The sequence below is a fragment of the Conger conger genome, chromosome 18 (assembly GCF_963514075.1).
Source record: "Conger conger chromosome 18, fConCon1.1, whole genome shotgun sequence".
NCBI lineage: Eukaryota > Metazoa > Chordata > Actinopteri > Anguilliformes > Congridae > Conger > Conger conger.
In genome coordinates, this window is record NC_083777.1 from 21,329,241 (window position 1) to 21,353,580 (window position 24,340).

Genomic DNA, 24,340 nt, shown 5'->3' on the forward strand with positions numbered 1-24,340 from the left:
ATAAATACACAGTATGTGGTGAATGAAAGAATCGCTGAATACTGTCACCCGTTATGTCATATTGTATATTCGTTTATGTTTTCCGTCTGCAGTATGGGTGCGTATGTGAGGTTTTTGCTTTTATAAAGGTCAGAAGAGAGAAAGAATCTCAAAATGTATTTCCAGAAAAGGCCAAAGAAGGAATTTCATGTCAGTAATGAAAGGTGGCGCCATTTGATGATAGCCATTTGCCATAAAATTCAATTTAACCCCCCCCCTCCCCCTTTTACACCGATGCCATATGTCTTGAATGGACAAAGGACAATCTTGTCAAAATGAATGCGCAACCGAGACAGTGAGAAGCGCGACGAGAAAAGCCTCTTTTTTCCTCTCCGGGGTCTCGGAAGGTCCGTCTTCCTTCTGCTGAATTGGAAAAGCTTTCGTGACAGCTGGCTCTCATCAGCATTTGTCTCCGCGCAGTGTTTGGAAATGTTGTGAGGATACTTGGATCAGAGGAGGTTATAAGTAATATGATAAGACTGACCCTGCAGGATCTATCTGTCTGTTAAAAGCAGGAGGGAACTGCATCGCAGTTGGCCGGAATTCAGTCTCGCCACTGAAAGGCTTACACTATTTATTTTTTTTCTTCAAAGCAATGCTAATCTGCTCATACACTTAAGCAGTTCAGGCAGCTAAAAGGCTTCACTAAAGATAAGAACCTTCCTTTAAAGAACAATGTCTTGCCCGAGGTTCTAACGTATAACCTTCTGCCGAGAGAGTCCAAAACAACTTGGCCAGTACTGAACCTAGCAAATGAGAAAGCTGAAATGAAGCATGCACAATAATGTACACAATATTAAACCAGTTTCATTTACGACACTCGTACGTTGTGTGTTAGCGTAAGAAAATGAACGGGCTTAGCTCACTCATTTAAGGGACATGCCTCCTGCCTCGGACAGTGGTGCAGTCTGATTCGTTTACGTAGCTCTGCAGAGTCTCTTTATTGCACTCATTACTAAACCAACACTTGAGTGGTTGGTGACAATTGCTCCCGCTCCTTCAGACCATGTAAGCCCAATATTACACTATGAATGTTATTTACTCTAGTCAAACACTTGAGCGTTGCTGTAAGCAATCACACAGAAGTAATGAAACATATTAATGTGACTCCACAGGCTGTGAAACCCAGCACCCCGCAGTCTTAATGTCCACGGGCCCATGTTTCATGGAGTGCTTTTCTAAGATGAAAATGAAGCTCTTTTTCACTGCCGGGGAAAGATACCGAAATTTAAAACAGGGACGCAGCTGATTAAACTGCCTCCATTTATTTAAAGGACTTTTTAAATAATGGCTTTTTGTCTTACCAGATACCGAGGTGGAGTTATTTTTAGCTATCTAAATTACAGATTGGATTTCTGCAGGACTATCAAACTGTGTCTTTGGGGGAACAGAGACACATTAATTGAAAGCTTAACCTGAGCCAAGAGCCGGTGCAGGTGTATAGCTTCAGTAAACATTTCAACAGTTTTTTATAACTGAATCCATTTCCATGTTGTTTTTTTGAGAAGGAGTTTTATTGTTAATTCATTAATTTATCAATTAAATTTGGGTTCTACTGGAGGACAACCTAGGGTTGACAGTACTTTTGGTGTCCTGGGGTTAAAAACATCCGGCTCTTGAGAGAAGGGCAAATTGCTTCCTTTGTTTTCCCAACTGGGGAATTGCGGAAGCCAAATGAAAGTAGGTGATATTGCAGGTTTGCCTGACTGAAATAGCTGGGGACTAATGACTCTCACACTCTCAGTAGTGTGGCAGAGGATGCCCGGGTGTATCAGAGGCCATACTGAGTTAACCTTTAGAGGAAGCTGCTTGGTGGTTTGACTGTAAACGCACAGACGCACAGGTTTACGTTAGCGGGCTAGTGTGTACTGTATATCTGTATTGGGTCTCCCTGTGATGCGTCTGTATATGTACATTAGAGTCTGCCGTCGTAAGATAACGGTGTCTGCTGAATTGGCCTCTGCAGAGGACTTACTGGTGGTACTTAACATTAATCTCTCAGCTGTCTATAGGAGTAGTGCTCATTATAGAGACGTTAAAGCTTCTGTACCCACCTCACAGCAGTTAGAGAGCTAACATAAAAACTGGGCTGCAGAATAAAACCAAAATATATGCACGTGGGGTGGCATGCACAAAATCTTGGAGTGAAAGTGGGTCTTAATTACTGAGGCAAATTCATAATGACACAAGCTAGTCGTAAAGCATCTTCAACTAGGGGTAGAATAGAGACGTTTCACAAGCCCCATAGATGTGGAGCTGTCAGTCATTGGCCTGAACCAATTGAGAGGTTTTGCAGTACACTGCAAGACACGATGATTAGTTGAAGTCAGTTAATCTCTGATTGGACCTTCTTCATGTAGCTTCATACTTTTCCATCTTTAAGGCTGTTTTATACGATAAGCAGGGGTTTGATTAGATGCAATCGGAAGAGGTTGGATGATACCTGAATACTTTATCTATTAATGAATATGTAAAAGCCTTCATATTTTATACCAGAAATGTGATTAGGGGACTTGCACAACCTGTCAAATCAAGTGTAAATGCTCTGCCCGTTTGCGAGTGCTGCACACGGCACAAATCACGCAACCCATACCGACTACACAGTAAGTATAAAACAGCCTTTAGCCTTCAGGGTTTAGCATACTGTGTCAGCAGACTGTGAACAGTAAACAGAAGGAAGTAGTGTAGTTTGACGGTTAAAGAGCTGAGTTTGTTAGTCAGATGTTACGGGTACAGTTCTCAGGGATGGCACTGCAGTTGTACCCATCATCAAGATATCTATCCTGAATCCCTTCTGGAAATATACAGCTGCATGAGTGCATTGAATGTAGAAATATAAGCCGTGTAGAAATGAGCATCCACGAAGTGTATAATGTACTTGTAATAGGAAAATGCATTTATGACACCCCTACTTTCTCCGGTAGGACCGTGCCCTGTATTTTCTCAACCGGAGGACCACCACTACAACGCTGACAGTGGACGTGCTGGACGGAGATGACCTGGGGCCCATGTTTCTGCCCTGCACCCTGGTCAACAACACCCGCGACTGCAGACCCATCATCTTCAGAGCGGCCATACCAGAGCTCACTGACCCAGTAAGTCCTCTCATTAATGTGCACTATTAAGCCCTCTCACTGTAGCGCACTGTGCACTATTAACTCCCTTTGCTGTAGCGCACTGTGCACTATTAACTCCCTTTGCTGTAGCTCACTCTGTACTATTACAGTAAGTCCCCTCGCTAACATGCGGCCCAGGCTGCAAGTGGCACTGAGATTGAAGCTAAGCCCTTTCCTCAGCCAAAGCAAGGTCTTATGCTATATTGTTTTCAGAATGCAATTTTCAAGAAACAGCACAAGCACCATTCATCCTGGAGTGGAAGCCCACAGCCAGGCCTTCCCTTTGCTCTTTGCATTCAGCATCTGCAATCTACACAGTCTTTTCTTCTTTAGTGTCTTTTTTTCTTTTTTTTTGTTGAATGTTGTCTTTGTTGCTTTTGTTGTTGTTTTTGTTTTACTGCTCAGGTTGAGCTCGGTTGGTGAAAAAGATAATAGTATTTTTACTTTGCAAGCACAGCCCTTTATTTACTGGTCCTTGAGATCTGGGAGTCCTACTAAAGAACCCATGTGCATGCGTCGGTCGACAGTCTGAAATTCGTATTCTGCTCAACGCCGTCAGCCTTACCGCGTGATGATGTGTGTCTCCTTTCCCTTTAAATCACTGCTGGGATGATTCAGCAGTGGAGATGGAACCGATTACAAAAGTTCTTCAGGTTTACAGTGAAGTGCCTCCACCCAAGCTGGATGGAGGCTGTGATACACAAGGCTGCTCAATATGTGCTTGTCACTTTAAGCACATAGTGCTTACTGCTTTATGGAATGGGGTTAATAAATGACTGTTTCTTCACAAACAGTCGTTTACAAAAAGAGGTAGCGCAACAATACTAATATCACACTGCAGTAGAAGTACGCAGAACAGGAAGAGCTGGCAGCATTATTTATGTAATAGAACACAGTGCTCTCCTCATACAGAATGCACTTTCAGCATGATAATATCAGATGTCATGAACTTCCCTCAGTTGTTGCTTCAAAGAAGACAAATTAAGCACGCTTAATTCTATTTCATACCCCAAGTGCAATGCTTTGTGTAACGAATAGAAAGGAATTGAATCATTTATAAAACATAATATGATTTCATCAATAATCAAGCATTGAAAAATACATTGTTTTAAACTGTAGAATGTAAATTGTAATAATGGCATTCTACATTATTCAAAACATATGTGTGCTATAATTAAAACGATACATTTTATTAATAAGTTCATCTTCACTGCAGTCTTTTAATGTGATTCATCAAGCACGAATACGGATAAAATAGCCAAAAAGCATAAATGTGATATATAAGTATATAGTGTAAGACCCTGGATTCATTAGTATTGTCAGTGAGTAATAGAAATGACTTATAATTCATATGGAAAATTTGTCATCAGAGGCAAAGCGCCTTCAGTTCTGCAGCTGAGGAAATGGCTTTCCTTCTTCCCCTGCCCTGTGGTGGTGTCTAACATGATTGCCTGAGCGCTTTTCTCAAAATTGGTTTCTGAAAACAAGTCATGTGACTTTTACCCCTCCAGTATACACTGGTGACCTTCAATTTAACGCTGTTGTGTTTTAACTTGTTACGTGTTTGAGTCTGAAATTAATTGACGTCATTGAGGAAGATTCCGGAAAAAATGGACAGAGAGTCTTCCCTCAGGCCTATAAAGGCAGGAGAATGTCTCTGAGGTAAATGTTGTGTTCAACAGCTCAAAATGATTACATTATTAAATAGATTATTACATATCTAATTTTACCTCCTATTAAAGAGGGTTGTCAGTATTCTGAAGTGAGCATACTACAATTGGTGGAAACTGACCTAAAATGGAGTCCCACTTGCACACTGAGTGTGTAGGTGTCAGAGGTGCCACTCACTAGAGAAGGAGTGTCAAACTAAATTCCCAGGGTACCTTGGGGCCTGCGGCTTTTGGTGGTTTCCTTTCAATCAGGTAAGTGTGTGGACTCTTTAGCGAATTAATGACTTTAATGCAGGACTGCCGTTTGACACCTGTACACCAGAGGGCAGTAGAGGGTGAATAGGTTGGCCAAGTCACAACAGTTCTCACAATCGCTCCCTGATCACATTTAGTTTGAAACTCAAAGAAATAACTTGCAGCTTTAATAGGGCCACATTTATTTCCAATATTATGTTGAATGGATGCCATTATGTTTTAATGTTTGCAATTCTTAACAAACTTAGGACACATTATTGGAAGTAATTAGTGATTCAGCAGTAGTCAAATATATACTGTACATCCACAGAATGTTGATCGACACTGGGCTTATGATCAGGCTTGAGGCGAGATTCCTTTCCTCAGGTATAGACAGTATCCAGCAGCCATGGAATCAGACACTTATCAAGCTTGTCAGACAGTCACAGTAAATGTGAATTACCTTACACCCGCCTCCTGCCCCGGCTCCTCTTTGTGTGCTGTTTTGGGCCTCTCGCTCATTTCATGGAAGTATCCATGACAACTGGATAATGATATCTAAGGTTATCTCTGGGAATCCACCACTCTTTCAAAAGTAAATTAAAACAATCGGTTTCGAACCAATTCGCCTTTCAATCTAACACTTGTGGCGGATGATAATCACCTCTCTAGTGGGCCAACCGCTATGAACAACGGTGCGCTGCCAGATAAGACCGGCAGCTCATCTCCGCGCGGTACTTCAGTGAGGCCGTTTGGCTCGGGCTGAAGGACAGGCCCCGTATCAGAGTTACAGAGGAGGGCCTTGCATTGCTGCAAGGAAGTTAATAGCAAAAAGTGCAGCCCTGGAACTAGTGCTACAACACAGAATCTGACTGCTTGTCAACAGATGACGAATTCCCTTAAAAGGTGCATGTTATTTTATCGCGGTGCACTTATTTTTAACTCTCGTCCTTCCATCCTTGGCACTGTGGAGTGAGTATTGAGTTGTTCATCAGTCTCTTCAAGAACAGATCTCTCATATCCGAAGGACAGGTTTTTGTGTTCTCTGGTCGAGTGTTTCCTTCAAATTATTGAAGTACATACAATATGGCTGTTAGGGACACTTCTGCTCAAACCTGCACAATTATCTGAGGAAAAGCATCAACTCTAATTTAGGGGCATTAATACTGCCCAAAAGCTCACGTAAGTTAGTACTTAGTCACAAATTAAATGTCGTAAAAACCAACGTAATAACTTAATAATGGCAATAGATCTGTTTGCTTGGTAGTTTCAGTTTTCCTGGGTGACTGTCAATGTTTGAGCAGTGTAGACTACACTGTAGATATATAGTCTAAGCCAGTGACTTACAACCAAATTCAAAGTTAAAGTCAACAGAAATCCATCTGACACACTGAAAACCACAAATCCGTGAATGCAACAAATGCAGTTTAACTTGAAACACTTGATTTGTTCATTTGTTTGGCTCTGAGCATAAATTAGTAGTCCAACCAGCAGAACAGATGATATCCAAATCTGGTGCACCTGCTGACAGTGAAGAAATGAGGCATCACAGCCAGGCAGAACCGCAAGTCATCGGTACCACTTTACAATATGGTTACATGTACTCGCATTAACTATTGTAGTTTTTAACTATCAAACTACTAAGTTTAGCTGTTCAACAGCTGCATTAGTTCATGCCAATTCATATTGGAAACCAGTTAATGTACCTTTTAATGCTTAACTAATTATACATGTATCCTATGGTTTGCTAATGTATAAATATTCATGTAACTAATACATTATGAAATACATGCCAATTCATGTGACCTTATTGTGAAGGGTTACCTTGTCATCTCCTTTCACCACAGGGATACTAAGAATGTGAAATTAAATACACACAAGGTAAGGTGGCATAGTGTAGCAGTGTGGCCTAATGGCTATGGGACAGGGCATGTACAGTAACTGAGAGGACCTCAGGTTCGACTCCCAGCAAGGACACTTATAGTGTACCCTTGAGCAAGGTGTTCAGCTGCTTCAGTTCATATCCAGCTGTTTAAATGTATTGCATGTACAACTGTAGGCTGTATCAGTCTCCCTGGATACCAGCATCTGCTAAATGCCTAAACCAAGGGTGGGCAATTATGCTCCTGGAGGGCTGATGTGCAAGCAGGTTTTTATTTCCACCAATTAGCCTGGCTAAATGAGCTAACTGGCTATACACACCAATGCTGGTAGGTTAGATCACAGTCAAATGTGTGACATACCCTGCTGATAAAAAAAAACAGCTCAAGCTAGATTTTGAAACAGTTCATAGCTGGTTGAACTGTTCAGACTAGTTCCCCGCTTAACATGCTTTGACCAGCTCAAGTAGCTGGTTCAAACTGGTCATAGCTGGATTTTACAGCACGGTAGAGACACAAGGAGTCATCAGCGATCATTCTTATCAAGAACTGTACAGTAAATAAAATGTCAGAAGGTGTAAATGTTAGGGCTAATTAAGTAATTATGGCCAGAAGGCAAGAAAACTGATCCATCTCTGGCTTAAATATTTACTGTTGTGCAGGTTCATACTCATGTTTTGTACCTAGCTGTTGATGGTGTGAGGCAACAATTTGCTGGCTGATCCCTATTTTGCTTGCTGCTATATCTCAGAAGTCTGAAATATAGGATGGCTTCATAATTGAAGGAAGCAAATGCACTGGTCTGCACAGTCATGTCTGCTGAAGGTTCTATATACCAGTTGCATCTTTGCTTACATTGTTCTAAGTTTCTTAAATTCAAAGAAAAGGTGGGCAAATTGAAAGGAGAAAGCAAGAGGCAAATAAGCTTCATTTTCAGCAGGAAGCCAAACCTAGCCTCACGCACCTCCTGTATGGGAGAACATTTGAACAGTAACCCGTGTTCTGACAGAGACCGATGTGGTGGAAATGTCAGCCGTCTGCATGGTAAAATAAACACTATTAGTTTTTTTGGAGCATTAAGCGAGTGTAAGTCTTTTCTACTCTTATTACATTCCTGTGACCCGGTGCCTTGCGGAAGTTTTTCCGGGGTGCGTTTGTTTGCTCTGACAGCCGAGCCCAGCCTCCCGGAGGGAGCGGAGGCTGAACACGGGGGGTCGGCCCGGCGGGGAGGGGGGGGGCGCAGGTGCAGCGATGACAGGGATCAGAGATTTCACTCCGTGGCCTCCAGCCTGACAGGTGACATGTGGCACGCACGTTTGTTGACAGCCAGACCACAGGAGGGTAGAGACAGACGCTGGGGGGGGGGGGGGGGGTGTTAGGGCGTGCTGGGGAGGAGGAGGAGGGGGGGTGTCCTTACTTTAACTGCTGACCTTATCACACTCATACAGTTAAAACTCTCTGCCTCCGCACTGAATCAGCAGTCCGACCGCTTTAGTGCATTTCCCTTTGTATTTGAAAGAAAACCAAGCTTTGCTGTAACTATGACAATCACTACTCTCTTGTCCCTGCACAAAGACAAACACACACGCACACACAGGCACACACAGGTACACAAACACAAACATGCACCCACACACACACACACACACACATGCACACAGACACACAAACACACACACACACGCGCGCACACATCGCCTCGCTGTCTCTGTCTCTTTTGTGGCAGCTGATTCTAAAGACACCCATATTCAATTTCCAGCCCATACACATGACAATGCACCTGACGCTGGTTTGTGACTCAGCTGTTGGTGAGGGAAAAAGTCAATTTGGATGGAAAGGAAAGAGGACCGTCTCCAGTTTTCAATAAGCTGCAGATAGTCAGAGACAAGCGGAAGTCTTTTTACTGGGGCCACTGCAGGCCTCTGTAGATCGAGACTCCGTTTGGCGAGACCTTCCCAGAATCCTTGTGTCTATCCAGTAGCCTTGCCCCACGGTTCTGTGCCCCTCCTGGTTAAAAATTGGCCGGGGAACTTTGTGAATCCTGTTCTGCATTTGCTGAGAGTGGGAACAGTGATTTATAATTAATATTAAAAGCCTGGCTGTTAAGTGCACAGCACTTTGTGATTTTGCATTTCATTTTTTAACTTCTGAATGTGTGACATGTCACAGTTGTCAGCCTGCCTCCTCTTTGTGGTACGCGGCTTTTTGGCTCAGTTTTATAACCATAGAGCAGTGTAAGGGACAATTATCCCACCTCTAAATGGATTTATTTAAGCAGATATCAGAACATTGTAGGGGGGCCAAATTGCCTTTGCTTTGAACTTTATTTGTCTGTACTAAGATATTTTTTCTTCTCACTGTAGCTTATCTCATGTATTCTGCCTTTTTAACTCCCATATTAAATTTGTCCTAATCACATTTGTAAGCCGGTGCTGTCTGCGTGGCCCCCTGAAGAGCACGGTTTGAGACCCAGCCAGACGTCGCTCCTTTCCGCGCGCTGGCCCAGCGGCTGAGCTGCCGGAGGCTGACTGCAGGCGTTTGTCTGGCCAGAGGGGGTGCTGTTGTGCAGAAACTCAGCTCCTCGGGTGAAACAGTGGTCAGTCCTGTAGTTACCCGCAGGGCTGCTGTCACCGGCGATGAGGATGAGTGCTTTAACCAAACACCCCAGGCAGACAGGACAGCCCCACACCTGGGCTTCTTTTTGACTGTGAGGGGAAATCGCAGAGCCCTGGAATCATGGTGCTCGGTTCAGATCTGTGTGTGTGTGTGTGTGTGTGTGTGTGTGTGTGTGCCTATGTGTGTGTGTGTGTGTGTGTGTGTGTGTCTGCATGTGTTGTGTCTGCTTGTGTTTGTGTTTGTGTAGGTGTACATGCATGTGACTCTGTGTTTGTGTGGGCGTGGATGTGCCTATATACCTGCATGTGTGTTTGTTTGTGTATGAGTGTGTGTGTGTGTGTGTGTGAGTAGTGATTACTCATGCATTACTTGTTCCTCTGGTGCTACTGTATATGGTGCAGCTGTAGAACAGTGAAGCCACTGGCTATGTGAGCAAGGCTATTGTAGCGAGTAATCATAGCTGGTGTAGGGAGGTTTGATTTCACACCATTACAATGAGGCCGGGGGGGGGTCCTCTCTATAGCAAGCCTATGCTCTGCACCTCTGTGAGCCACATGGAAGCATATAGCAGAGAATAAGAAATAACTTCGGATTGGGGCACTTGTACCTTAATATAGCAAATGGAGCATAATTCTCCGTTTCCTCAAGTGGGCTATTGCTCAAGCTGCACACGCTGCATTCAGGAAGATGAGCACGAATTGACAAAATGTACTGTTTGTTTATTCAGGAAGCAGGTGGCAGTATGAAAGAACTGCCTTCGGTGTCAGCGCTCTGTAACTCGATAGATTTACACAAGATGTCCGCCACGTTAGCCACAGCCGCCTGTCAGGAAGGGACGCGCGGGAAGGTGTTCTGCAGCCCATCACAAGCAAGCCTGGTGCTAATCTGCGCTGCCCTGTGCCGGCCCCTTCAGGAATCATGGCACAGTTTTTCGGGTCTGCACATTAGTCCAGGCTGCCCTGGCTGGAAATGGGGTCGGGAACATTAGCTTTTTCATAGCTGTAGCGAAGCAAAACAAACAACAAACAGAACCACTCACGCAGAAGCATTTATCTCTCTCCACCTCTTCAACCCGTTTAGAGAGGAAATGACGGTTTTATTTTATGATTTCTCCTGGATTTCTCAGCCTGCCTTATAGCAGTTTGTGTGAAAATGATCTCAGAACACCTTTAACTCCCTGACCCACAACCCCTCTTTCAGAGCAGAATTAACCCGGTCAACGTCACACCCAACATCCGGGCAGTGGATCAAGACCGGAACATCCAGCCTCCCTCCGATCGGCCCGGTGTCCTGTTCTCCATCCTGGTCGGTACGTATCCACCGAAAGCTTTGCTGATTGCTCACCGATTTCGACTTGGCCCGCCGTCAGGGGAGAGAGGGATCGAGCGTGAAAGCAGCATTAAATTAGCTGGCCTGCTCGGTCCCTGTGGGACACATTGAGGAACTCTGCCGCAGATTGGGGATGGGAGGGTCGGGGGAGGGGGGGTGTCACATGACCTTCCCATAACTGATGCGGAGCTTCCTGTAAAGTCGGCCATGTCTCAATGTTTAACGCTTGAGACACCTGTAAAATGAACCATTTTAAAAGAAGCATCTGTTTTTACTAATATTCAGTATTAATTTTCAGTTAATAACATGTTTTATCATACATTTTTCAGGCACCTGCACGAGTGTTTTAAATTTGTAATTTTTTTTACCCGCACCTAAAAAGTTAGTTTCTGGCTGAGTTCTGCCAGGTCATGGGGTGTTCGAGGTCCTGGTTCACTCTCCACCTCCCTCTATGGATTTATGAGCTCAACCTGCAACTCTAACAGTTGATGGAGATGGAGAAAATGACCTTCATCAGAATGAAATATGCCCTGTCAGATAATTTTGCACTGAAAAGTTTGCTGTGACATGTCGTGAAGTAGGATTCTGTGCTTCATTTTTCTTGCATTCTGAATAAGAAAATGTAAAATGGTAGATGAGATTTTCCGTTCCAGTCACGAACTCGGTAGTTAAGTCTAAACGCTGTCCTTTATTGGCTCTTTGCGGTAATGGTGAGTCATTTCTTCAGCTCCGCGCCATGCTGGTGAATCTGCGTTTCTCAACTTAATCTTGCACTAAGCGCACAGTCGCGGAGCACCTCAATCACTCCCTGCGAATTCATTTCCAGGCAAACCGGAGAACTACGGCGAATTCTTCACACTCAACAAAACCACCGCTGAGCTGCGGGTCCTGCAGCCAATCAGCCGGGACCTCTACCACACCTTTGACTTGGTAATCAAGGTAATTATGATAACTCTGTGGAACGGCAGCAAGCGAAATACCCGCATCAAAGATTTGCCGCTATATTTCGCCGTCGGCTCTGCCTCCTTTTCAGTGCGATTATTGTTGTTTTGATGTCCGTCCTGCCAAAAAGACTCAATACTCTGGTCATCTGACCTTAAAACCTGCTTCTAATCAAAGTTTTCCATCCGAATGTGGAACTGAATGCTGGATGTACAGACAGGTGGAGTCTGGCATCAGAAAAAGGCCACTTACATTGAAAGAATATCACCTTCTGTGGAACATGAAATATGGTGGTGATATTTGATATGACATCATTTATCGTTTGTTTGTTTTCCTTTTTGTTTTGCATTTACACATACTGGGGCTCTTACGGTCAGTGGAGTCATGAACCCCTGCCAGTGTCATGACATTTCGCCCACCCCCACCACCCTCCTCCAGGAAGCTCAAACTTGGCTGCAGATGGAGCTTTTAGTACGCCAGTGATCCCGAGCGTAGCATCGATTCGACCGTGAAGTACTTAGAGGAAAGAAAAGATGAAGGTTACTGGGCGGCCGTCACAGTGCCCACACTTGAATATTATTTCAAATCTGTGGGGAGATCTGAAACGTGCGGGGCGTGAAAGGACAGCTACGCGTGTCTCAGAGCTAGAAGAGCTCTGCAGTGAAGAGTGCGGGGGAAAAGGTCAAAACGCGACAATAGAACGACCCTGGTGAGAACAGAAAGTGCCTGGAAGCTGTTTCAGATCTGCAACAGGATGATACGAAGTATCAACTGGCAATGTTGCTTTAGTTTATTATTTAGAGTGTATAAAATGTGCTAATAAATAGTTACCATGTATTCATAGTTTAACTTCGTACCGTGTAGAGGTCGGATCAGCTTCACTGAGATTCATTGTAATATACACTTTTGACCTGGGTGCCACACTTTTTCATACAACTGTATGTACGTATAAATAAAATATGTATACTCCCGTACAGGTATACATGCATACATACTTATACAGTATAGACATGTATTTCCTGCAGAATGCTATGAGTGTTGAGTAATGCCATGAAATGGCTTTTGTGAATGTAATCCTACATCACCCCAAGCAGTGCCCAAGAGAGAGGAATCAATCTGCTAAATAACCTCTCATGGGATAAATTACATTATATTGTATTGCACATCGGTGTGGCCTGGGGACCTGACTTGTGCAGTTCCACTGTAGATCTGTGCACAGGCCGACACATAATTACATATATGAACCGCAGAGTGCAGCCCCTGCTCCACAGAGTGAACAGACAGCTCTATAGACTCTGCTCTGTGTTCTAATCCATGCTCAAAGCCCCGCACTTCATACTGTGGAATTCATATTTTGGCCATACATATGAGTTTAGCATTTTTAAATTGTCCATGCTGTGGCCAACGCTGAAATCGATGTCGGAATGACATATTGGGATCCGGGTTTTATGATGTCACAGGTTGGGTTTATCCTCCCGCGGTCTGCAGAGGCAGTCTGTCGAATCAGAACGCTTGTCAGTGTGAGAGTGCTGATGTGGGGTCAGTGTCACCCTGTCCATATCCTGACTGTGTCAGTTATGAGCGAAAAGACAGAATCGACCCAGGCCATATCCTATTATGAGATGCTTCGTGAAAATGTCCCCATCACTCTTTCTTAATCTTTCTCTCAGTACCCCCTCTCTCTGTATCTCTCTCTCTCTCCCTTGCTTTCCTTTTGGCTCTGTCTCTGTATGTCTATCGCTGTATCTTTTCTCTCTCTCCCTCTCTCCCTCTCTCTCTCTCTGAGCTGCAGTAGGAAGGCTCTCTCTCTCTTCCGCCAGGCTCGTGATGTGATGGTGTTAAAGACCTGGGTTGTCAGTGCAAAGAGACCCGTGCCCTTATTTAATGGCTGTTTCTCTCTGGCGATGTTCTGCTGTGGATTCCACAGCGCAGGATTGACAGCTACGTCAAAGGATCTCGGTCAAGCCTTTTTAAGGATAATTAATCCTTTCTAATATTGAAATACACCATTTCCAGCACTTTCCTTTCGGCTTAGAGGTGTTAATACTGTTGTATTTTTAAGTAAGCCGGAGAGCTTAGGACCAGGAACAGTGTGTCGCATTTGGGTTGTGGTGGTGCATCAGGGATAGCAGGCTGCTAATGGCTGGCTTGGGGTGTCTGAGTTGTTTTCCTGGCATGGATTCCGCTGCTCTTTATTACCTCTGTCCAAGTGTTTGCCGTTGTTACGTGGCAAGATTCGCTGCTGCTTTGAGGTCCGGCATGTAATCTGCGGCACGGACAAAGCACAGCGGTTCCCGCGCCGTCACCGAGAGTCCCAAGTTCAGCGCCGGCTGTGCAAGGGATTTTGGGAAACGGCTGTGACTCAAAACATCGGCGCTGTAGCCAGTGGGGTGCGCGGCTAAAAGATTAATGCGAACAACCATGAGGATTAGAGAATATTTTCAGAGCGAGACAGTCCGGAGGGCATCCGACTTCCCACCCACGCACAAATCCCCCAGACTCCCTGCCTTTATTCCTTCTCTAATCAGTTAAGGAAATGGAAACCATTGATTTCAGAGCTTCTGTGATTACATTTGCCTTTACATTTATTTGGCTGAATATGTGTACCTTACCTGTACAATTTGCTATACCTGCAATTCACAGTCTGGTCAGAAGCCAGGTGCCGTCTGCATTTCAGACTCCAGTGTGATTCCACTTGTCAGTCAAGAGCCTCTTGATCAGTTTTCAGTTTTTCTTCAATCAAACTTGAAACTTCATAACACCTTAAAAATGCATTAGCAGCCACCGAGATGTGGTTAACACATGGTTATTAAGCATTATTTATATACTGTACATGTAAATGTACTGTACACTATTCATCAAAATCTTAATTACAAAGACGAAAGCTGTTGGCATCCATCCTTGATTCATCCAATCAAGACAGAGTGCAAGGCCTTTGTCTGTGTACCTAAGACAGGACAGATGCAGGCAAAATGCAATTGATGGCATTTGTTCTTGTAATAGAGTTGTGTCTCTCTCTCCCTCCCTCTCTCTCCCCCTCTCTCCCTTTCTCTCTCTCTCTCTCTCTCTCTCTCCCCCTCTCTCCCTCTCTCTCTCTCTCTCTCTCTCTCTCTCTCTCTCTCAGGCAGAGCAGGATAATGGCCACCCCCTCCCTGCCTTTGCTAGTCTGCACATTGAGGTGCTGGATGAGAATAATCAGGCCCCGTACTTTCAAGTGTCCACTTACCAGGGCTTCGTAATCGAGTCAGCGCCCGTGGGTACCACCATCTCCAGCAACATGAACCTCACAGCCCCAATGGGAATAATTGCCTTGGATAATGACATCGAGGAGGTAAGATTCAGCTTGGGAGCAAGCCTGCAGACCTGTTGTTGTTTTGTGCACTTGACAGTAATATCAAGATTATATTAATTTGGCAGTAAAGTTGATAGTAACGTTGTCAGTCATGTCGACTGTAAAGTTGGCAGTGATGTTGGCTGGACGATAATGTTGACTGTTAAGTCGGCAGTAATGTTCACTGTAAAGTTGGCAGTAAGTTTACATCCATTGGGTAACAGAAATAATCACAAATTCACACAGATGGTGAGGTATGCGAGTGAAAAAAAAAAAAACAACTCATCAGAGATTCAGAATGTAGTTGATAACCTAAATGCACAAATTCACAAAGACAAAAAGGGAAGCATTAATCAGTGCTCATTAAGTGCCTCAGCAAAAACATTGGTTTAACCTACTGACTCAACACGGGTTTATTATTTCACATCAAACCCACTCCATATTTCTGTTAATCATCTTTTATCATATACTTTTCATTTTGCAATATTGGATGCAATTTGTGGCATAATTACATTTCTACAGTGAGTGAGTCATGTTCGTGCTGCATTGTTGTTTTTTCAAGGCAGTTGAAGTACTTTCCTGTGAGTGCAAGCCAACCACGGGCAGAAATAAATAAAACAGTCACTTCCTGAAAGGGACTGACATTCAGTTCCTCAATTTAAAAATCCTCATTGAACTTCACAGGCATTTTTTCAATTGCTGAATTAAACTTTGTTTAATTTGTATAACTGACGGAATGGAAATACAATTAACTGCAACATTTGGCTTCTGCAATGCACCAGTGCAGAATAATGGTAAAATAACTTATGAGCAGGTTAGGGCCAGAAGGTCAGAAGGTTAATATCCAAACGTGGGTCGATATCCAATAAGAGCAGGTAGTTCTGCTTTCGCTGTCTAAAGTTTATTGGAGTTTAAAAGAGTGTGAAGGCAGCAGCTTCGAATCAAAACAATTGCATATGAAGTACCAACCTTCTCGAGCTGAGTTTGAACATTTTCCACATTTGAAGACAAGCTGAAACAGAAGTTAGAGCAGCGCAAGCTTCCGCAAGATGACATATACAAGGAGTTTTGACATCAAATGAGGAAGGGGACATCAAAGGAGGTGTGCCAATGTTTGAAAAGGATACTGATTAGAGGGGAACGGAAAATTGACGTTCTCCTTTTCCAAGAAGTAGATGAAAAAGAAAACTTTGATATGATACATCTAATACAAAAAGTATTAGGATGTTGTATTGGATTATATACTTTAAGACCTGTTCGTATGGTTATGATGAATTGACTAAATTGAGGAAAAAGTTCATGTTGATTTGAGCTTGTCTTTAAAGACATATAGTGATAGTGGTAAGATGATATGCGGTGTCGTGAGCAAACACTCCACAATCACAAAGGAGAATCGTCTGCCAATCATACCCCATCTGTCTCTTTGCCTCCTGTTTTAGCTCACACCCGGTGCTGCACCTGTAGGTATCCGGGACTCCTGCAGTGCAGTGCTCATTTGGAGTGCAAGGGCTTTTGGTCTTTGTGTTGCAGTGTTTTTCTGTCTTCTTTTGAGACTTTTTTGCAGTTTCTTTTACGCTTTGCATGCGTTTAAATCCCTGCTCCTTTGTGATTTTTCATATTCTTTTCTTCCATTTTTGCTGTACAGTAACAATTTAAAATGCACTTGGTGTTTTGGTATTTTTGTAAAGAATGCTGGGTAAGTTAAGCACAGTGTGGTATTGTCACACACAGCACACAGTAGCATGATTTTGACACCAACCTGAAGAAGCTGGAGTAGGTTGTGGAAGAAGGTGCTGGAACTAGAAAATTAAGTTCTAGTGATTGTTTTGTGAGCAGTGATTTGTGGCGTTTAACCAGCATCTTCGGATCAAACAGCAACCCATGGCATAATACAATACTTTATCTAAACCACGGCCATGATGGAGAGTTGACACATATAGAATTTTGAGTCAGAAAGAATCAAAGGAAAAATGCTCCCATTAATAATCATATGACACGCTCGCAACATAATGGCTGGGACGGAAAAACAACATCTGGCAACGTCGACAGAACAATTTCTGTTTGCCGGAAGGGGTTTTTTCCCCCCATGTGAGCATGCCAAAAATCTCTGCTTGGCATTTTGTCTTTTATACTGTCAGGTTAGAAAGAGGTGTGAATTTTTATCAGCTGAATTCATAAAGGTAGTCTGTACATCGCCGTCGACGTATATACTGAACGTCCACAGAGACACGAAGATGAGTGCAGAGCTTCAAACTGGCCTGACACTGTTGACACTTTTTTCTAACAGGTTGAATTTCACCTTAAACAGACAGTCACAGACCCAGTGTAAACAGATACACTGAAATACATATAGTACCAGTTTGGCTGTGCTTTCTACTTGATGCTTCACCCAGATATCTCTATGATTTTTTAAAAGGTTTGTGTTTATTGCTGGATCTCTCAGATGCTCGGGGATATCTTTCATTTTTGTGCACTGCAGTGTAGTCTAAATAATTGATGAAAGTATGCCTTTTAAAAACAAAGACACAGTAGTTTAGATTAGATTATATCTAATTTTAAACATCCGAGCATGTCTGGCAAACAGATCCCCTCTGCGGAAATTAGATTTGAAATTTCAAGAGCTTGATTTCTTTGGACAGGTTTTAGAGACTTTAAATGTAGCAGAATGTTTGTCTAATGTTTGGGTAATGGGTCTGCGTAACAAAATGGTTATTGAGTGTATGTTTTAAAAAAAAATTAATTAATTAACCTGTTGCACATTAAAAAATTATTGGACATAGCATTCCTGTATAGCTCATTTATTTGGCAAAAAGGTCAGATTGAACCTTATAATTCCAAGCACTTGATCTGAACTTTAAGTAACGCGTAAAATAAGCATATACTCCTGGTGTTATTTTAAATTGAAAGCAGGACTGGGTGAAATCTGGTGGGGAGGTTAATGGGTGGAGGTGATTTGAGGAAACGGGAGTTTCCCGAGGCAGTCCAGTGTGAGGTCTAAAGCCTCACGGGGTGAGAGTGCAGTGTTAAATACCAGTGTGACACCCAGGACTTATGCATGCAATATCAAACAGATAATTCTCCAGGAGAGCAAAAACTACACCCTACGCTCAATTTCATGATAATCTCTTTGTTATCATAATATTGTTTGACTTTTGAGTTGACTTTTTTCAGCAGTTCCCTTTACAGTATAAAACCATTGCAGGCCAGCAGTGCACTTTATAAAAAACCATGACTAATATATGACTGATTGTGAACCGTCATGATTCAGGGAAGTGTCTTGGACATAAATATTAATTTTGGACATTCTGCACTGTAATCATTCATTTGGGTCTTTCTGAGCTGTGCCGTGATTAACTCAATTTCTGCTCATTTATCTCTGAGGCCACCTTGATCCTAGATTAAATGAACAGGATGCTGTACAGAACTAGAGCCTGGGATTCAATCAACATTCATCCTTACTGCACCGTTAAACTCCCATAAAATCAAAAACATTCATATATTTCTTCACAATCAGTTTGACAAGCATCACCAGTCACTACAACTCACCAAACCGAGTTTGCGAAGGAAAGGTTTGTGAAGTTGAGGATGATGTCGATCGAGTCCTTGCCACGATTACCTATCTCATGGGTGCTGTGATCTGCTCTGCTAACTCCTTCCTAAAAAAATATTTTTAAGACAAGAGATCCCATGGTGGACATAACCTTGGACGACTTCAACGCCATCTTCAGAGTGACTCCCTCAGGGATAACGCGCTACCTGACCCTGCTGAAGCCGGTGGACCGGGAGGTGAAGCAGACCTACACCTTCACGGTAAGAACCTCCACCTGCACCATTATTACATTACATTACATTACATTACACATTACATTACATGCAGGCATGCTGATGAGCCCTGTAGGTTCATGGGATTATTTCCCTTTGACTCATCGGGTCAGAGAAAGGATTGACTGAGAGCGTGTGTCATTGTTCTTGGATTACTACGGCTTTGTAAGATTATCCATGATAATCCAAAAAATTATTACAGGTATCATAATGAAGATGGTTGGTATTATTGCTATTATTAGTATAACAATAGTAGTAGTAAGAAAGGACTTGTCCTTGTCCAGTGTAACTGGTCAAACCACAGTACCATCATAAATACAGTATGTAGCCTAGCAGCACAAGAATTTCATTTTGAAGTTGTGGCAAAACCTTTAATGACAACTGACTTACACTTCAAACACCCTTATTCACCAGGATCTCATTATAAGGGAAATCTGTTTTAAGAACCTTGATTGAAAGGGTGCTTTGCATACATTCACCTTCCTGGGGTGATTTTCTGTCAGTACGTCATATGGACTTTTCTGTTCTTTCTCACTGCTTCATCTTTGACAGGAATTCAATGTCATTTGGCTGGATTCACATCCAGCAGACTTAAAATAAACTGATCCTGAATGACCTTTTTGTGATCTTCATAAAACTTGTTATGACTAATAACCAAATCAGTGTTAGTCGGTCAGTCAACTGGTCAACTGGCCATTGTCCCTCAGTGTGTGGACACTGTACAGCCAATAGTTGGTATCTTGCCTTCCTCTAAATACCACATTTTCTTCAGTTTTTCTTGTTTCTCGTTCATGGTACTCTACTGAACTTCCTCACTTTCTTAGTAGTGGCAACAACACCACCGTATCCTCCAAACTGTCAAATCTGTTCATAATTTGCTCAATCACTGTTTGGCTGCATGGATATAACGCCATCAGTTAAATGGAACTGCCATTTATGGCGGTTTATAATAAATAGTATTAATTTATTACCGGCAGTCAGTGGAGATGGCGTCCGTTTAATCTCTGCTGTGTGGTTGACGGGGCGCTGCAGAGCGATGCTCAGCCCAGCTCACACACTCCCTGCTGGATAGCTTCTCCGCTAGGCTATGCTACCTCCAAAATGTGGTCTCAACTGCAATTTATTTCTGTGTGTGCATGTGTATGTTTTGCACTATCCTCCATCATTTCAAAATATGCAAAACTGATTCTTCTCAGGAAGCAACTCACACGATTATAAGAAGGGTTGGGTGTCCATAAAAAAAGACCTTCAAAGTTTGCCATATGCAAATGAGTACACATTCCCGTCCAACACGTCTCTCTGATCAGCCAATCCCCCGAGAGCGTTTGCGTTCCGGGCTCCCGGCAGTCGGGCCCTCCCCCTTAGCCGCAGTCGCAGGCGGATTAGAGAGGGGGTGGAGGAACACCCCCGCCCACGGGACCTGAGCGCCAGCCTCTCTCTCGCTGCAGGCCTGGGACACAGCACCGGCCAAGTCTCTGGCAGACCACCTTCCGCCAGGCCGCTTGGCTCAGGCTAACAAACCCTCTGTATGCTACATCCGTTTGAAGGAACGGGAGGAGGGTTTCTTCGGGGAATCCTTTAGGTCTTTGAGCGGCCGTGTTTCTGTCGGTTTGCACGAGGTTTGGTTCAAGATGTCAGCGGTGGCTTCGTGGGGTTAAATTTCCTGTTCCCCCCTTCATTTCTGAGTCATTAGGCGGCAGTCTCTGCAGGGTTGGACTTTAACACCAGTCTTTAATTTCTGTCAACACTTCTGCTTTTGTCTTATAGTACGGATTTTAATTAAGTTTTTCTTTTTTATGGGTTGCTTCTTCTCTTTCTTTTAAAGGGGAAAATATGCTCTTCAACTGTACAGGAGATAAAAACCATAGAGCCTGCCAAATGTACAGTATATCCTGTTACGCTGCAGAAATTGAGTGTATGCCAGCTTTCTGACGTGTAGCATTATTAAACACATATGAAATGGATGTAGGAACTAAGAGGTTGCAGGTTCAAATCTTTGGCAGTCCTGCACAGTTGTACACTCAAGCCAGGCTTCTCAATACACTTCCAGTACACTTCTCAGTACACATCCGGCTATGTAAATGAAGTGTATGTAAAACTTAAGTCACAACAAACAAATAATCATAAGGTTTGTCCAATTTGAAAAGTCCCCTTACAGTGGACCTTCAGGGTGCCTTAAGTTTTATTAAATAATTAAATTATGTTGCAGCTTTCACCCACACAACACTGCATTGTGTTGCTACAGCTGCCAGCTGTTCACTGAATCTGAGACACAGGTGTTTGGTTTCCATTCCATTCCAAATACGAAGAAGTTGAATTCCCAGGCCACTATGATAGACTGATGCACGTATTATGGGATATTAAGTCTCTATTGGAGATTAATGCATAGAGTTTTGGTTTACAGTGGCCGATATTAACACACAGTGTGTGGGTGGCCAGGTCTCTTCTGAAGATTAATGCCGGGAGTGTTGGTTGCCAGGTCTCTATAAGAGATTAATGCACACGGTGTGAGTTGCCAGGTCGTTATTGGAGATTAATGCACAGAGTGAGGGTTGCCAGGTCTGTACGGGTGATTAATGCAAAGAGGCTTGCTTGCCTGGTCTGGAAAGGATGAATAGAGGTGATGTTGGCAGGCCTCTTTAGGGAAAGCACTACACAAGAGGCTGTCTCTCTAGAGGGGGGATATGAGGGTGTTGTGAAAGCACCTGATTCAGGAAGGGGAGGATGTTAATAACTGCAGGTTGTTGAATTTACACACAAGTGAGCCTTTTATTTTACTCAATTGAGCGAACTGTCAGACTTTCATTGTGGAGGGGATTCTCCAGAGAAAACTCTCGGGATAATATTGGCTTATGAATCACAATTTATTAGCTTTGCTGAGTCGGTTTCCTCAGCTATATTACCGCTGTGGTGTGGAATGACATTTGAGCTTCTTCGCTAAAAGTTTTGCACTTTAAAAAGGCCATTAGAAAGCAAGACATTCGATGCCTTTCATGGTCCTTCAAATTCAGTATTTCTCTCTTTCTTCAAGATGGTGGCCTCAGACGGAGTGCAGGAGAGCGCTCCAGTGACCATTAACATCCTGGTGATAGATGCCAACGACAACACTCCGACCTTCTCCGACGTCTCCTACAGTGTCAATGTTTACACCGACATGCAGCCGGGCGAACCCGTATTACAGGTAATCAGTACTCCACTCACTGTTCAACACTTTCAGAGCAGTGCAGTATCAAACCTGTGTGGTGTGTGTGTGTGTGTGTGTGTGTGCGCGTGTGTGTGCGTGTGTCTGTGTTTGTTTGTGTGTGCGTGTGCATGGGTGTGTGTGTGTGTGTGTTTTTCTTTTAAGGCGGAATGAGCTGCCTAATTTTCAAATGGCTTTGCTGGGGAATAATTTGGCTGTGCTCTCGGCAGGCGTTCCCTGGGACAAGCTGGGTTTGGGAGGGGTGGGGAGATAAGTCCTACTTTGTAGTCTGATCGTGATCCCGATTCCTCTCAGACGTGCTTAGTCAAACAGCCGATACAGAAAAAAAGGTCAGGAATTAATCTGCCTCCAAAATCAACTATTTAGTTTCGGGGGAAGATGAGGTTAGGGTCACATGACCTCCAATACTTTTTCACATGCAATTTATGTTTGGAAGAAAGGGATTCATTTGATTCCTGGCCTTTTTCATGTGACTGACAGATAGTGGATGTGCGCTGGAGTGTAGATTAGTGCAGTTAAGCTGGTAAACGTTCGAGAGCTCAGCCTGCAGGTGACTTTAGGGGGGAGTTTGGGGTCGTTCTGGCTCACCGTTGGCACCTCCTCACGGTTCTCCTGCTTTCGCATCCATTAAATGTTAAGCCCTTTACCCATAAGGCCGCTGGCTCTACTTGTGATTACTGATAAATGTATGCAAATACTTTCTGAGTGCTGTGTTTACCTGTTGTTGTGATTGTGTTCAACTAAAGTGGGGATTTTGACCAAGTCAAAAGTATCCTTGAATCAGATTGAATAGTTGATTATCTCCAAGCATGAAATAAGTGCTCTATGGAACTTCACTTTTTCCTGCATAAAGTACAGCAAATCGAACAGCAAATAGAACAGCATGTGCATGTATTTTATTCATAAATGTTATATATAGAGTTGTAATATTTGCATGTGAATATACTTTTCACACTATGGAACTGTAACAATTGCAAGGCATCCTGCCAGGAGAAGGGTTTCTTAGAGTCATCTCCGGGAACTCAATGAATATGAGTTAATAAGCAGAGTGTTATATAAATATTGGGAGTTTTTATTGATTGCATTTGTCTAAACAACGTTGGAGAACATGTGCCTTTTTCTCCTCCAGCTAACAGCACAGGACGCGGACGAGGGCACCAACGGCATGATCTCCTACGAGATCCTGGCAGGGGGCCAGGGAGATTTCGTCATCGACGGGCGCACGGGGCTGATCGCCGTGGCACCGGGCGTCACCCTGATCGTGGGCCGCACCTACGCCCTGACGGTGAAGGCGGCGGACGGCGCTCCCGCAGCCCAGAGAAGGTAAAGCCGCCACACGGTCCTCTGGCTTCCACGGCTTCCACGGTCCCACCATCCTTCATTCCGGCTCAAGCCCTGCGAAAACCCTTTTCCTTCTTTTCCCTCAAAATCAGGCTTGGGCGGTCCCACCATCCTTCATTGCGGCTCAGGCCCATTCTATCGTCTTTCATTCGGGCTCAAGCCCTGCAAACGTCTTTTTATCCTCAAAATCAGGCTCTGGAAGTCTCACCGTCCTTCATTCCGGCTCAAGCCCATTCCATTCCGTTGTCCTTCATTCCCGCTCAAGCCCTGCGGAAACCCTCTTACTTCTTTTTCTTTAAAATCGATATGGTCATGCATCGTGATGGATTCATCCTTGGAGATTCCCAGGCATGTCCTGTCATTAATACCACCCCCACCCCCCCACCCCACTCCCCGCCCCCCTCTGATATCGCCACCTCCAACACTCTGTCTGTAAAGGAGGTGGCAATGAGGGAGTTTTCAGAATAATTACAGGGGCCTTCTCCGTAACCCAATTTAATCTTACCGCCTCGGTCAGGGCCGGTACTTGTGGGATCGATACTGCACCAACAACATGATGAAGGATAGATGCTGTTTGTTTGGGTATTTTATTGCGTTAGTCTGAGCACTTGCTGCATTAAGTTTCCTGCCTTACGAAAAGTAACTAAGGGTGACTGTAGTAATTTAAAAGGGATCTGTACCCTTTGAGTCTGTTGTCGGTGTAGATCAGCCCAGGCCTAGAGGCTGTGGAGTGTATCCTGGCATTTCCTTCAATCTAATTTGTTTCTCCATTAGTTGAAGTAATCAAGAATAATTCAGCAAATCACACCAAGTTTTTT

The 24,340-nt window shown here is 43.7% G+C and overlaps 1 protein-coding gene across 1 annotated transcript in view; it reads left to right on the forward strand.

Moving 5' to 3' along the window:
- Positions 1-24,340, forward strand: part of LOC133118207 (protocadherin-15-like) — a 145,518-nt gene that overhangs the window by 38,397 nt on the left and 82,781 nt on the right. The window contains exons 7-13 of the mRNA XM_061228017.1: positions 2,964-3,134; positions 10,756-10,864; positions 11,711-11,823; positions 14,951-15,157; positions 18,833-18,967; positions 22,011-22,160; positions 23,311-23,504. Of these exons, the coding sequence (XP_061084001.1) occupies positions 2,964-3,134; positions 10,756-10,864; positions 11,711-11,823; positions 14,951-15,157; positions 18,833-18,967; positions 22,011-22,160; positions 23,311-23,504 (1,079 nt within the window). The remainder of the gene's footprint in view (positions 1-2,963; positions 3,135-10,755; positions 10,865-11,710; positions 11,824-14,950; positions 15,158-18,832; positions 18,968-22,010; positions 22,161-23,310; positions 23,505-24,340) is intronic.